Source organism: Peromyscus maniculatus, chromosome 3 (genome assembly GCF_049852395.1).
Source record: "Peromyscus maniculatus bairdii isolate BWxNUB_F1_BW_parent chromosome 3, HU_Pman_BW_mat_3.1, whole genome shotgun sequence".
Classification (NCBI taxonomy): domain Eukaryota; kingdom Metazoa; phylum Chordata; class Mammalia; order Rodentia; family Cricetidae; genus Peromyscus; species Peromyscus maniculatus.
In genome coordinates this window covers 11,617,543-11,633,056 of record NC_134854.1, presented here as the reverse complement: position 1 = coordinate 11,633,056, position 15,514 = coordinate 11,617,543, and the positions used below count along the sequence as shown (strand labels likewise).

The 15,514-nt window shown below is 41.3% G+C and overlaps 1 protein-coding gene across 2 annotated transcripts in view; it reads left to right on the top strand.

Annotated features, from left to right (window-relative positions):
- The window catches only part of Mdfic (MyoD family inhibitor domain containing), an 83,149-nt gene extending 68,024 nt beyond the window's left edge, over positions 1–15,125 (top strand). For both annotated transcript variants that reach the window (XM_006984273.3, XM_042272812.2), the window contains exon 5: positions 12,426–15,125. In XM_006984273.3, the coding sequence (XP_006984335.1) occupies positions 12,426–12,673 (248 nt within the window). In that variant the 3' untranslated portion in view covers positions 12,674–15,125. The remainder of the gene's footprint in view (positions 1–12,425) is intronic.
- Positions 15,126–15,514: the final 389 nt, after the last annotated feature.

The following is a 15,514-nucleotide window of genomic DNA, read 5'->3' as shown; positions in this document are numbered from 1 at the left end:
TTTCCTTCTATGTTGCCAGTTTCAGAAGTCTTCTCTGGCTAATATTACCTGATGTGTATGTCCTCTATGGACAAGAAAATACAGTTTGTATGTTGACCATTGCCCAACATTTTTATGAAGCCTACATCCTCTGCCTGAAGACTCTGGTACGTCACGGTTCACACACATTGTGGCTATCCAGTCCTCAGGCTGATTCGGAGTTTAGTCTGCTTTTATTCAGCATTAATTAACTTTCCATTGAGCTTTACCTATGTCAGTAAGAGCAGGGACAGAGATTAGTGGGTAAGAGTCTGGGAACATGGATCAGTGCTTGCTGAACAAACGTGAGACTTGAGCTTGAGTCACTATCACGCATATAAAATCTGAGTGTGGTGAATGCATGTACCCGTAACACCAGCACTTTAGGTGTTGGGAGAAGAGGCTCACCAGCATTTTCTGACCAGCCTGACCAGCTCAAAAACTCAAGTCCAGTAAGAGATTCTGTCTTGAGGGTATAAAGTGAAGAGCAGCGTAACAGGACACCTGATGTCCCTCCTACTCTGGGTTCTGCATGCACTCATGGGCACCCACAGCTACACATTTGTGTACATACACACAGGACACCTACAGCTGCACATTTGTGTACATACACACAGGACACCTACAGCTGCACATTTGTGTACATACACACAGGACACCTACAGCTGCACATTTGTGTACATACACACAGGACACCTACAGCTGCACATTTGTGTACATACACACAGGACACCTACAGCTGCACATTTGTGTACATACACACAGGACACCTACAGCTGCACATTTGTGTACATACACACAGGACACCTACAGCTGCACATTTGTGTACATACACACAGGACACCTACAGCTGCACATTTGTGTACATACACACAGGACACCTACAGCTGCACATTTGTGTACATACACACAGGACACCTACAGCTGCACATTTGTGTACATACACACAGGACACCTACAGCTGCACATTTGTGTACATACACACAGGACACCTACAGCTGCACATTTGTGTACATACACACAGGATACCTACAGCTGCACATTTGTGTACATACACACAGGACACCTACAGCTGCACATTTGTGTACATACACACAGGACACCTACAGCTGCACATTTGTGTACATACACACAGGACACCTACAGCTGCACATTTGTGTACATACACACAGGACACCTACAGCTGCACATTTGTGTACATACACACAGGACACCTACAGCTGCACATTTGTGTACATACACACAGGACACCTACAGCTGCACATTTGTGTACATACACACAGGACACCTACAGCTGCACATTTGTGTACATACACACAGGACACCTACAGCTGCACATTTGTGTACATACACACAGGACACCTACAGCTGCACATTTGTGTACATACACACAGGATACCTACAGCTGCACATTTGTGTACATACACACAGGACACCTACAGCTGCACATTTGTGTACATACACACAGGACACCTACAGCTGCACATTTGTGTACATACACACAGGACACCTACAGCTGCACATTTGTGTACATACACACAGGACACCTACAGCTGCACATTTGTGTACATACACACAGGACACCTACAGCTGCACATTTGTGTACATACACACAGGACACCTACAGCTGCACATTTGTGTACATACACACAGGATACCTACAGCTGCACATTTGTGTACATACACACAGGACACCTACAGCTGCACATTTGTGTACATACACACAGGACACCTACAGCTGCACATTTGTGTACATACACACAGGACACCTACAGCTGCACATTTGTGTACATACACACAGGACACCTACAGCTGCACATTTGTGTACATACACACAGGATACCTACAGCTGCACATTTGTGTACATACACACAGGACACCTACAGCTGCACATTTGTATACATACACACAGGACACCTACAGCTGCACATTTGTGTACATACACACAGGATATCTACAGCTGCACATTTGTGTACACACACACACACACACACACACACACACACACATACACACACACACAATATTGGAGACTGGATGGAGACACAGCTCAGAGGTTAAGAATACTTTCTCCTCCAGGGGAACTGAGTTTAGTTCTGAGCACCCCCATCAGGGGCCTCTCAACCATCTGTAAGTCTAGCCCCGGGGAATCTGGCACTTTTGTGAACTTCTGGAGTACTTACACACTTGGCATATTCTTTCTCTCTCTCATAAATAAAAATAAATCCTTTTTAAGAAGAGAATTGAATATTGCAATCAGCATAATAATATCGCTAAAGACCCTAAGCTCCACTTACAAACCTGTTCTTGTAGAAAACATGGTGCTGGGATCTCAGCACTTCAGAAGAGCTTGGCAGTTGTCACCTTTTACTGTATGACTATCTACAGAGTCAAGCCACTTGCTCAAGAGGTCTTAAACCATTAGTGAGAGAGCTAGACTGGAAAGCCAGTCTTAGCTCCCTAACATCACAGTCCTCCTAAATAGCATGACATTTCCTAACTGTGCCACTTGGTGAGGGCAGAAGGATGATTACTCACTGACATCCTTTTGTCTCTGTGCCCCCAAGTACTTTTTTTATCCCTGTTGTGCTAAAAGTCTTGTTCAAACAAACACAAACAGCCCACACCACCTGGAAACTTACAGCATTTCCTTTTGTTGTGTGAATGGCAGTAGCAAGTAATGAGCTGTGACTGAGGGGAAGCCCTGTTGGGGGTGGGGTGGGGATGGAGTGTGGAGGGGACTGGGAAGCAGCTCACTGAGAGCTTTTTTATTTTTATCTTCTCTTCCACAATGTAAAGTAATTGACACGCCTACAATATGTCTTGTTTGGGAGGCCAGGTCCCAAGGCTTCTGCCACATTTAGGACACTTGCAAACACGTCTGTAGGTTATTTTGGCTTCAGAATTCTCAGGGTACTAAATTCAGATGGAGATATGTATACCTTATAATTTTTGTGTCATGCTGTCTTGTTCATCAGAGGCTGGTGATCGTGCCTTTGAAAAAACATCACATCACATTAATAGATGAGACAGAGTGGTGCGGAAAGACTAGCAACCATGCTTGATTCACAAATTAATTCCATAAATAATAGGATTTACCTCCTGTGCACCGCTTTGAATCATGCTTTGGTGTCTTTTCCCATGGTAACTTCTCACTCTGCCTGTCTCTTCATCTTGCCTGGTGTGTGTGTTAGACTGCTGTGATTCTTTGGTTGGGGCTTGTCCCTTCTGTCAAGGCTAGGGAACACATGATGGGCCCTCCCTAGACCAGACATCACCTGCCTGTAGGACATAGTGCCTCCTGCTGGATAAGCTCTCCTGCAAGAGAGGGCCAGACTGCAGCAACAGCCTTGTTGGGACGTTCATGCACTGTGGATGGCAAAGGTGCCCTTTGTATTCCTGCTGAGCCCTGGGCAGGCAAGTGCCCAGAGAAGTGTGCCTGATTCCTGCCCTGTGGAATCCTTAGCTAAGTGACTCGAGCCTTCTCTTAGCCTGTTTGTGCACTTCCCTCTGCCATGGAGAGTTTAAATATAGGCAACCTAGCCAAACCCATGGGTCTCTGTAGTAGACTGATTTCACTGCCTGGTGTAATTTACTTATTCTCATCATTACTTCACAGTTCCAGTGTAATGGGCACATGGTCGTGGGCCTTTTGCCATTAAAAACAAAAAACAAACAAAACAAAACAAAACAAAAAACCTGGTTTCTTTTAAAATGTGCCTTGCAGAATTCTTAAAGCAAAGATGTAAGTGACAAGAAGCAAGCCAAAATTTTAGCTATGAAATAAATACAGTTTGGAAAATAAAATTGAGGAAAATATGCATCTGGAAAGAACTTTTCCATCCTCTTTATTCAAATACTTACTTTCATTAAAGCTAGAGGACTCACTTTCATTTGTTTTGTTCTATCCATAAAAGACATTAGTTATTACCACCTTGAGAAGACGGCTGGACACTGCTCCTTCAAGAAAAGCAATGCTTTCTTAATAATTACTATACTTATGTTTGTGTGTGTGTGTGTGTGTGTGTGTGTGTGTGTGTGTGTGTGTGTGTGTGTGCCTGTGCGCGCTCCTATTATGACATACAGAGTGTAGGTCAGAGGACAACGTAGGAGAATCAGTCCTGTCTGGGGTCCTGGGAGTCACACTTAGGTCAGCCACCTTGGTGGCAAAGACCTTTTACCTTCCGAACCATTTTGCCAGCCTTCAAACTGCTTTTTGTGATTAAAGAAAGTATTATAGATTTTCTTATCCAAAAATTATACTCAGTCTTCCATTAGATATATTTCAACTGGCCAACTTAAAATAGCACCGCATGCATTCATGCACAGCATACTATTACCCTTTTCCTCCCTGCTTTCTAGCTTCTGAAGAAAATAGATAATGATTGAAATATGGAAAACTAGACTATTATTTTTAAATCCTCTGCTGAAGCCAGACACAGATTACTAATTTTTTGGCTAGGTTTCTGTTTCACTCTTCTGCGGTGTCTGTCTCTTAGAATTACTTTTCGGTGCTTTCTCCGCCTCTGTGTCTAAACTATGAGCAAAGTTTTCCCCAAGCCTTCTTGGATTTCAGGAGCATGGCCCCACATTGGTGTAGTCCCGAGGCTGGCTGGACACAGGAGGAGAGCTGTAGTCTTCCTAGGGTCAGTATTCTGACACCACCTCTGACACCACCTCCACCTCCACCGCCACTGCCAGGGCCAACATCATCACAGCTGTCACACTGCTAGTGCTCACCAAGTGCCCGCCTGTTAATTCAGTAAACGCGTGCTACCATTTCCATCATTTAACCACGCTGCACTCAGATACTGGCTTAACTTGATATGTAAAATATGCTAGACAAGTACCTCTGACCCAGCAAGACGGCCCAGGAGGTAAAGGTGGTTCCCTCCAAGCCTGGTGACCCGAGTTTAATCCCCCAGGCCCCTCACGGTGAAAGGAGAGAATGATTCCAGTAAATTGTCCTCTGACCTCCACACATAATCCAGCAAACAAGAGCCTGCACTCACACAGACATTATATATAGATACATACAATAAATGAATAATAAAAAGGTAAGGTTTTTTGTTTATTTTATTTTATTTTTTCGAGACAGGTTTTCTCTGTGTAATAGCTCTGGCTATCCTAGAACTCACTTTGTAGCCCAGGCTGGCCTCAAATTCACAGAGATCCACCTGCCTCTGCCTCCTGAGTGCTAGGATTAAAGGCGTGCACCACCACTGCCTGGCGAAAATGTAGTAATTCTTAAATACACATGTATAATACCCAAAGCTCCATTCCTCTTCAGAGTTCTCTGTTAAACTTCTGAGAAACAATAATTCCTCCGATACGAATATTATCTTCCTAGACTGTAAAACGACGCTGTAGACAGACTTCTTGGACTAGTGCTGTAGTGGAGACCAAGTTCTGGATCAAATCTCAGAGAGTTTGGAATGCTTAGTGCATTCGCTGTGTACAATGCTGGCAAAAGAATAAAGGACAGAGAGACAAAAAAACTACAGAGCCAGGCCATGTGCCTGTACCCCAAGGTAACCTCTCTCTTAGACCGGGTGCATTCCGGCATTTGGATGTCGGATAGGGAAGCTTTGGAGGAGTCCCTTGGTGGGGTGCAGGAGGACAGGCTGGTTTTTCTCTAATATTCTTCTGAATTTGTTTAGGAGAAAGATGATAATAAAGACCATTGTTCATTTCCCCAAAGTCGACTCTGTGTGGAAAATATAACTCTTCCTTGACTTTCTTTTTAAAAACCTCTTGACCTAGCTCACTTTCCTCTCCATTAGGAAAATGTTGCCTCTGTGTTCTAGCTGTGGCCCAGAGCCCTAGGGACTGCCATGTGCCAGGGGCTGTGTGTAGGCGGTGCACTCCAGGCCTGTTTACTCAGGCAGGTGGTCAGCCTAGGGCTAGGGGCCAGGTATACTGCCCAGCCCTGGTCTTGAGTCAAGCATTTGCTTACAGCCGAGCTACTGTGCAGAACTGGTAAATATGCCCCACCCACACATACCACACACACTTGAAAAACAGAACTCCCTGGAGATGCTTGTGTCTGTGCCCTACCAGCTGGATTTTTGCAAAGGCTAGACACTCAGCCATCGTGGCTGTGACATGGGATAATTCAAGCCTATTTCCAGCCTGCTTTTTCATTCTTTATGAAGAAACAACAAACATAGGGATGTAATATCTGGGAAGAGTGATGTAATATCCAGGAACGGTGATGCAATATCTGGGACCAGGAGTGCCCTCAGCCAGTCAGGCCCCAGCCCCTGTGTGGTTTGCACCACCACTCAGCAGACAGATGGGGAACAACTCAGGGTGCTCTTTTCCTTACATGGCAAAACTCGGGTCAGGCCTGATCTCAAACAGGCAGTTTTCTCAATCACTAATGACGTATCACTCTGAAGGTTCTGATCCAGCATTGCCTCCTTGGCTTGCAGAATGCTGATCCACCTCTTGTTTCTGGGCATCTGGCTTATGTGTCAGTTACCCAGAAAGGAAAGTACTTTCAAGCACTTTAAGTCATAGGAAACTTTATTACAGATTAATCAAGATAAGACGCATACAAGTCTTCCTTCGCTCAAAAATGGGTTGTGGGTGATTCTGAGAATTCTCAGCTTTCTGCTAGCTCCTGTATTCCACTTCCGCTGCTGGGTGTCTTTGTTCCAAGAAATTAAGAGTACCTGTCATACCACATCTTATGTGGAAGAAATGAAATGGAAAAGAAAGAAAGAAAGAGAGAGAGAGAGGGAGGGAGGGAGGGAGGGAGGGAGGGAGGGAGGGAGGGAGGGAGGGAGGAAGGAAGGAAGAAAGAAAGACTTGTTTATAGTAGACCCAAGTTTACCATCTTTCTCATCCAAATTGATTTTTGATGGCTCTTGTTCAACTGTTTGCTCTAACAAACTGCCTCCCTGATATCCATATTTCCTAGTGTATTTGGCCAAATATGATCAGATAAATCAATCTGCAATACTTTCATTATAGACTGGCTGTTCTCCCAAGCAGAGTCTCCAGTTTCCTTTTCAACAAAACAGAGCTCCTGAGATCAGTCACAGACAATTTCCCCCAGTAGCAAAGGGGCTGTTTATGGTTTTGGTTGTTACCTTATGGGTGGTGTGGGGCTGGAAGCCCTGCAGATGGGCAGCTGCACAGGCTTACCACTGGTGACCTTGGCTTGGTACTGTGACAGCAGTAATTCGTAACAGTATGTTTTTGTTTTATTTGCTGATGCTTTTTAAGTCAGAAGTCCTGCTAAAGATCTCCTTTTATGCTTTCTTCTCGGTGCCTTGGCTGCTGCTGGGTTCCTTTGTTTTTGCTAAATTTACAGTAGCTGTCAGTCTTGTGCTGAGTCCTCCTCTCAGTACACTGAATTGTGCAATTCTTGCTTGGCCCAGTTCCGGATAGGCAAACTTCCCAGAACCCAGTTGGCTTCTCAAAGGTTAAACAGTTTTTGGCAAAAACTGCAAATCATGACTGAATAAAACCATAGAAACTGAAAACCTCAAGGACCCAGGGAAAAGGAATTTTTTTTTTGACAGTGAATCACATGTAGGCAGAAACCTCATCTTTTTTTAACTTTGTTTCTCTACTCATCTTCCTGAATTTGATTTATTTATGTATTTTTTTTTTATAGAGCCTCTCTATGTAGCCCAGGCTGGCCTCAAATTCATGATGCTCCTACCTCGGCATTATAAGGTATGCTACCTCACCTGACATTTTCTTCTTTTGCTGTCAATTTTGTTTGTTGTTTTGAAGCACTGTTCTCCTCAAGCCAAGGTTGCTCTGGAACTCTGGATATTTCCTCCCAAGCATGGTGCTTTCTGGCATGCTCTACCACACTGGAATGATAATTCTCACCACCCATTTTTGCTCTGTCATTCCCCACTATGTTAACATTTTGTGTGGCCTTTGACTCCTCTAGACAGTCATTAAAAACTGATACAACTGTTGGTGCTCAGTTTCTGTGAGCTTTTTCATTATGCTGAATCATAATTCTGGAAAAACAAAAACTCTTTTGTCAAGTAATAAATAGGACTGTGTACTTGATGTGATGGAATTTAGGGATCCATTCTTTTATTTCTCTATGGAAAGTAGAAGATGAATGTACTTAATGTAGATATCTTAGCTGATATCACTGCAATCATCACAAGTTTTGGTTTGTGGCTTCCTTAGGTGCTTGTTAGTGCACTGGTTTTCTTTGTGCTTTAGAGGTATTCAAAGTGCTTGGGGGTATTCGGGTTTTAGTTTGTTTTCTTAGTTCTGATGGATATCTTGTAAACTATGTAGGATCCATGTCTTTCAGATGATGATGAGTTCTTGTGAATCTGAATTTTCCTCTAAAGAACTTCATCTTCTGAGGTACCTGTCTTTGTCTGTTCTTTCCTAATGCCTCTGCTCTTCTTAATAGAAGTGGACATGAATTTCAATCCTTTTGGATTTGCAGATTCATTTCTTTAAGTGAGGCATCATCTCTAGGATGCCCACTCTTACATTTGTTTCAATGATGTGGCTAGCGGTTTATCAGTCCTCCAGCTCACTGTGACTTGAAGGTTCACCTTGACTGTTAACTCTTTTTTTTTTCAACATAATATTTTTGATTATTTAGAAATTTCACATCATTCACCCTGATCATACTCATTTCACTGTCCTCCCAGGTTTGTCCACACCCTTGTGATCCCCCCCAAAAGAAGGAGGAAACACAAAACAAAAACACAAGTCCATTTTGTGTTGCCCATGTACTCACTGGAGCTTTAGTAAAGCAGAAACACTGAAACTTACCATTTCATTCTTCTAACACATCTTGGTAATGATTCCTATTCATCTGTTCATTCCTTATTTTCCCATTTTGTCGGACGTACTTCACCACCTTGACCATATAATCCTGTATCTCTAGCTACTCTAGGATTAGACTGACCTTTGCTCTCAGCACCTCAAACTCTCACAGTCTAGAGATTAGGTCAGCTCTCCATTTTGTTGCTTTATTTTAAACAAAGCATGTCATACACTGAGAGGTTAATACCATTTCACAATGGACTTGTAGACTGAATGTATAAACATGTATACTCACCAATGAAGGAAAAATGTACAAAAGTGAGGAATAGCATGAACCTGTTGAGAATGCATTTCCATGAAGAAGAAACTTGAATAGCCAACAGAAATGAAAACCGTCTATATTCCTTAGCAAAAGCAAAATAATTTTCTTTGGGGGAGCTATATCATACTCAACCACTTGTCATATGGTAAACTGAGACAGTTTCAACAATTGATGAAAATGTGGATGATCTCTTGCTTTGTTAGTGAGAAAAAATTGTTCAGTTCCATTTCCCAATATTATTGAATATATATAATCCAATAACCCCAATATCCTCTAGCTACTTATTTAGTATGTGTGTTCTGAGGAGCTTGCATGCAGTTTTCTCCAAAAGCAATGTTTAGTAGAGCAGAGCTACAGAAGCAAAGAAGATAGTTAGAGATTTGCAAAGGTAAATCAGATGTGTTTTCATGAATAAGATGCTGCACAACAGGAAAAAGAGACGTATGAGTCAAGGTGGATAAGTTTCAAATGCTCGGAGAAAAACAGGCTGCTCTTTGTAGATCATACAGGATGACATGAATTATGATAGAATGTGCCCAGGTTGATATTATGACCCTTGATTGTTTCAGGGGGTCAGTGGTTTTCTTTTGTTTCATTTTGCCTACTATTTGAGAATGGGCCTCATTCTGTAGTCCATGCTGGCCTGGAACTCATTGCCACCCGCCTTCTTCAGTCTTCTAACTACTAGGATTGCGCGTACGAGCCCCATCATGTTTGGCATAACCCTCTAGTTATAATGTACAATGGGACGAAGATTCTTTCCCTCCTTATTTTTGATAGATTTATCACACACAAATATGTGTGTGACATACTTTATGATTCATGTATAAGGAATCTACATGCCCAAGCAGTGTTCTGTTGTTTACGAATACTCAGTGAAATGTATACTGTTTATAAATTTCCTTTCTCATTGTGATGATAATATCTTCCCTGAGAAAAATTCAAAAGGACAAAGAACTATGAAATGGAAACTGGGATGGAGATGTAGAGGAAGAATTGGCAGAAGAACCTACTCAAAGATGCTCTATAAACCAGGAGCTTTTATAAGGCCAGTGGAATCACTCACATTGAGTGCTTTTCTTCAAAGGTTTTGTAAAAACAAAAAAAATTTTGAAATGTTGAGATATTACAAAAAATTCAGTATGTTATGGAAAGATGGAGGAGATCTAAATTCTCACCACTCTAGTCTATTTTCAGTTTCTGCATGAGTATTGTGGGTGAGTGGGTTTTTCATTTTAAAACTTGAAAAAGGAAAGAGATGTGTTGTTGGTCTTTAGTGCCATAGACAGCTCTGGAGTTGACCTTCGGAGTGTTCTGATCCCCTTTCCTTTATGATTTTCAGTGCATGGAAAAGGACTTTGTGTTTCAACCTTTATTTCAGGTCCCCTCCAAGTTCTCCACTGCAGAGAAACTGACATGTTCCAGGGTCGGGGAGACGGGTGATGGGATGAGCGTGATAGGTTTGGGAAGTGAAATGTTCCTGTTTGCTCTTCCTCAGCAGAAACACATGTGACACTAGGGATGGGATGGCTCTGTCAGGTCAGAGCTACCTGCAGAGTGACACCATTGCAGAGCGAGCAGTGCTTTTGTCTAAGACCACAAGACCAACTGTTCAGCAACCACTTTGTATCTGGAGATGCCCTCTATCCTTGGGTTTTCACACCATTTGCTGAAATGCCACAGAAAGTTTTTGGTGTAGCTCAGTGGTAGCGCACTTACCCAGCAACCATGAAGTTGTGAGTTTGAACCCCTGTACAATGTAAGTTGGGGTTCGAACCCCAACTTACATTGTACAAAATATGTACACAAACTAAGCCCAAAATTCATAAAGTAACCAAAAATGTATATGTAAAAAGTATAAATATCCCTGATCTTGGGCAAATGTCTCAAATATTAGTCATATTGTTCTATTACATGTATTAAATAATACATAAATAAGCATTTCCACCAGTTAACATTCCCATTTGTCCCAAATTTAAAAGAAAGCATTTTGCAGTATGTATAATAAATGTATTTATATGGCTAGTTTTTTTTCTATCAGTTTGAAACATGGTGTGATTTAGGAAGGCATCAAGAAATGGTAGAGATTGAGCTGCTTTGCCACCAGAGAAAGTGGTAAATTAGCCACTTTGTCACTTTTGGTGTTGGCTACCCCTTTTGTCAGGAGGACATGAGCAGTAATTATAGTTGGACTCAACTGGAAAGTCACATTGTTTCTCTTAAAATGTTTTTGTAACAAAAAAAAGAAAGAAAAATGAAAGTGAGTTAATTGGAAAAAAACATGTAGATCATTGTAGCTAGAATTTTCCTGCCTTGCCCACAGTGAGGACAAATCTCTGTCACCCGCCAGTCCCACAGCCGCTCAGACCCAACCAAGCAAACACAGAGACTTATATTGCTTACAAACTGTATGGCCGTGGCAGGCCTCCTGTTAACTGTTCCTATATCTTAAAGTAACGCATTTCTACAAATCTATACCTTGCCACGCGGCTCGTGGCTTACCAGCATCTTCACATGCTACTTGTCCTGGCGGGTGGCTGGCAGCTGGCTGGCCGCCTCTCCTTCTGCCTTCCTGCTCTTTTATCTCTCCTCTCTGTTAGTCCCGCCCATACCTCCTGCCTAGCCACGACCAATCAGGTTTTATTTATTGACCAATCAGAGCAACTTGACATACAGACCATCCCCCAGTACAGCCAAGTGCAGACCATCTCAGACACCTGCACTCAGGCCCATGGTCCTAATCATCCTCTATGCAAACCTGCTGGGTAACGCCACAAGGAACCCAAGAAGGGCTCCCACAGGACATACATTAACATCCCACAGCAGATCATGGTTTAATACATGCTACTTTAAGTTCTGAATTAGTGATTAATATGTCTAATATTTCCTTTTTTCTTTCCAATTGTGAAGCCTATGTGTGGAACAAATGAATGAACTTTCTATTTAATAAATGTATTTCAGCTCAATGTTACTAAGAGCAGTAGGCTGTAGGAACAATGGGTAAGACACACAGAAAAGTGGTACCTGGAATCAAGAGCTGTGACACAGTGGGTTACAGTGATAATCCAACACACATGCACAGTCATGCGGACAACCACAGATCACTTTTCCAGCCCAGTATCTACATCTAGAGGTCACTTATCTAGAATTTAGCCCAAGCTCCTTGTTGGACATCTGGCTCACAATCAACAACAGAAGTCTAGGGCTGGGTATCATTTGACTGTAACTTGGACCAGTTTTTACCTACTCTCTGGATGACATATGTATTTTGTGTCCCCTTTTTCTCCACTATGTGGTCTCCTCTGGCCTGTGAATGAAGACTGTTGTGTCCACTGTATCCTGGCGTGCTTGTTCTGTGAATTCCTGACCCTCTGCAATATTGTCCTGGGACAAGCTTCCTGCGGCATCTGCACCTCCGAAGCCTGCTGCTGCTGCTGTGGTGACGAGATGGGCGATGACTGCAACTGCCCTTGTGACATGGACTGTGGCATCATGGATGCCTGTTGTGAATCCTCAGACTGTTTAGAAATCTGTATGGAATGCTGTGGCATCTGTTTTCCGTCATAAAGATTTATCTTTTGTTTGTATTAAAACTGGAGACATTTTACAATATTTCTTGTAGGGGAAAGAAAAGCACATGGTAAGATTCTCATGAAGCAACTCAGTGTTTGCACTGTTAACTCATTATGTTTAAGTAATCTCTGAAATTCTTTTTCTTTCACTAAATCTATATGGTTTAATATGTGAAGTTTTAACTAACTGGTTTCTGAAGCTTCTTTGTAGACGATAATAGTTGGAAGATATTTTGATACACAAACACACACACAAATGTTGTCTGTCTTCTTTCTGTTGACATATGTGTTTCTCCTAATCATTCTCAGCAGCTCTTTGCTCTAAACACAACATTGCTCAATAGGTATTTAAGCCAGATCATTTATCTTTGATGTTTATCTATTAGAGGTTAAAAGTGAACATTCATTATTCTAAGTAAGCACACATACGGGGCAGAGCTGCAGACAGATGCAGGACTCTCCATGTTGGTCTGTTTTGTGTGCTCTCACCTCCAATGTTCTACCCAGAGGGCACTGAGGAAGATCATGCTGCTGTCATTCAGAGCAGCATGCAATGTAGTGGAGGAGGGCAGGGTGGGAGCCATAGAGAATGAACCAGATCCCAAGGCATGCTCGTGGCAGGACTGGAAAGGAAAGAGGGCATAGGAAGAAACAGAAGCAAAGAACAGGCTATTGAGGAAGGCTTGAAGGAGAATGTGGCATTTCGGATGCCTTAAGATGAATTAAATTTAGGAAAAAGTTTAAGGTGAGTGGCCTGAACTGTTTGTGTTCCGAACAAGTGAAAAAAAATGTGCCTCCATTGCACATTTCAACAACACAGCTTTCTTAAAACTATAAAATCAGAACTAATGCAAATATGCACTTTCCTACACATAATTTAAGTGTTATAAATTTTAATGAAAACATAATACCTTGTTAACATAACTATATTTTACCAAAAATGTAGAACACGTTTTAACAACTTTCATTTAAATGAGTTTTTTTTTTCAAGATTAAAAAAACCCTAGTATTCTGATTTGGGGTTTTTCCAAAGCTCACTTATATTTGAAAGATTTGGTTCTTTATGTGGGACTGTTTTTTTGGGGGGGGTCTATTTATTTTGGTTGGCTTGTAGCCACAGTCTTGTATTTCAAAAGCACGTGTGTCTTGCATCCACTACAGGAGGAGCTCAGATGTCTAACACCATCAGCAGATAACAGCATCCCAATTGTATGTTAAAAAATGCCAATGTGTTGCCGGGCGTGGTGGCGCACGCCTTTAATCCCAGCACTTGGGAAGCAGAGGCAGGCGGATCTCTGTGAGTTCGAGGCCGGCCTGGGCTACAGAGTGAGTTCCAGGAAAGGCGCAAAGCTACACAGAGAAACCCTGTCTCGAAAAACCAAAAAAAAAAAAAAATGCCAATGTGCCAGGTTATAAAGATACTAAAAGTATAAAGATATATATCTGTGACAAGACTGGATAGTGATGGAGTCAGCTCTTATGAAAGGGAGCGTTTGGTTTTACATACATCCTCCCATATGATTTTCTTTTTTTCTCTTCAGATTTAAAATTTGGTTGCATTGACTAATGCTTTGCAGGCTCTTGAAAGTATATTTGGTAATTTAGTGGTTCTTTACAGTTCCAGATGAATATCAGATTGTTTTTAAAAGATGCATTTTTAGGAAGCCTTTAGCCAAACTAGATTTTAGGAGACCTGAGCTTTTTTTTTTAAACATGAAGAATGAGAATGTCTCCAATGTTTTTCCTTTGAGAGTATGCTTATCTTATAATTAAATTATTATTTTAAATATTCTTTGATAAAGAAAAACAAGTGAATCTCCCTTCTGGTGCAATTTATGCATGCATACACTTTAAAATGTGGCTTAAATACAGTGCTAATATACAACTGCCTTCTTCTTCATTTGTTATGTCAAATATAATGGGAACCTTAATATTTCCATATACCCAACGTTAGCTTGTGCCTATGTCATAGGATGGAGAAGAGCATTTGTTTATTGATAAGCCTCTTTATGATTGTTGGGATATTTGACTCAATATCCTGTTAGACTGTTTAACCAATAGGTTTGTCTGATGCTCGAATATATCCCGATATGAGTTGCAATGAAAATGATAGTGCATTTGAAATGTTTTTCTGCAATAGAGAACATTAGTGAATACCAAAAGTTAATTTCCATACTTATACATGTAGGACTTTTCTTCAGCTCTGTACGCCAGGCAAGCCATTCCTTAAGGCATCTTGTATAATTCAAAAGAAAAATAGGCAAATGTGAAAACAGTTTCAATATATTTTAGAATATTGATATGTAGTGTTTTGTTGAATCGTATGGCTGTCAAGACTAATTGCTATAGTTTACAGTTAGACATTGAGTCTCTTCTTAAATGTGGCATATTTTCAAACTGGAGCTGTATTATCCTGGATATTTTAAAATTAAAAAAAATGAACTCTTTATTGTGCTTTAAGATCCTTTTATATCTAATTAATATATTAGTTGCTTTATATTTAAATTATTTTGATGATAATGTGAAACATGAAGGATTTCTTTACCCTTTTATACTTCTTCCTGAAAATTTTCCTAGTCTCCCTTTCCCAGTCTTTCTATGTAGATGACAAAACTCATGACCACTAATGAACATAGTAATATTTGGAATATTTTATCTACAAGCCATCGACCTATGTTATCAAAATACAGTGTTCTTTTGAATATTCACAGCATGGAAAAGATAAGCTTCCTTTTTCCTGCTCTTCCTTCCTTCATTCCTCCAACCCCCCCTCCCTTCCTTATCATCTCCCTTCTTTCTTTCCCCCTACTCCTTTCCTCCCTTCCTCTTTTCATCC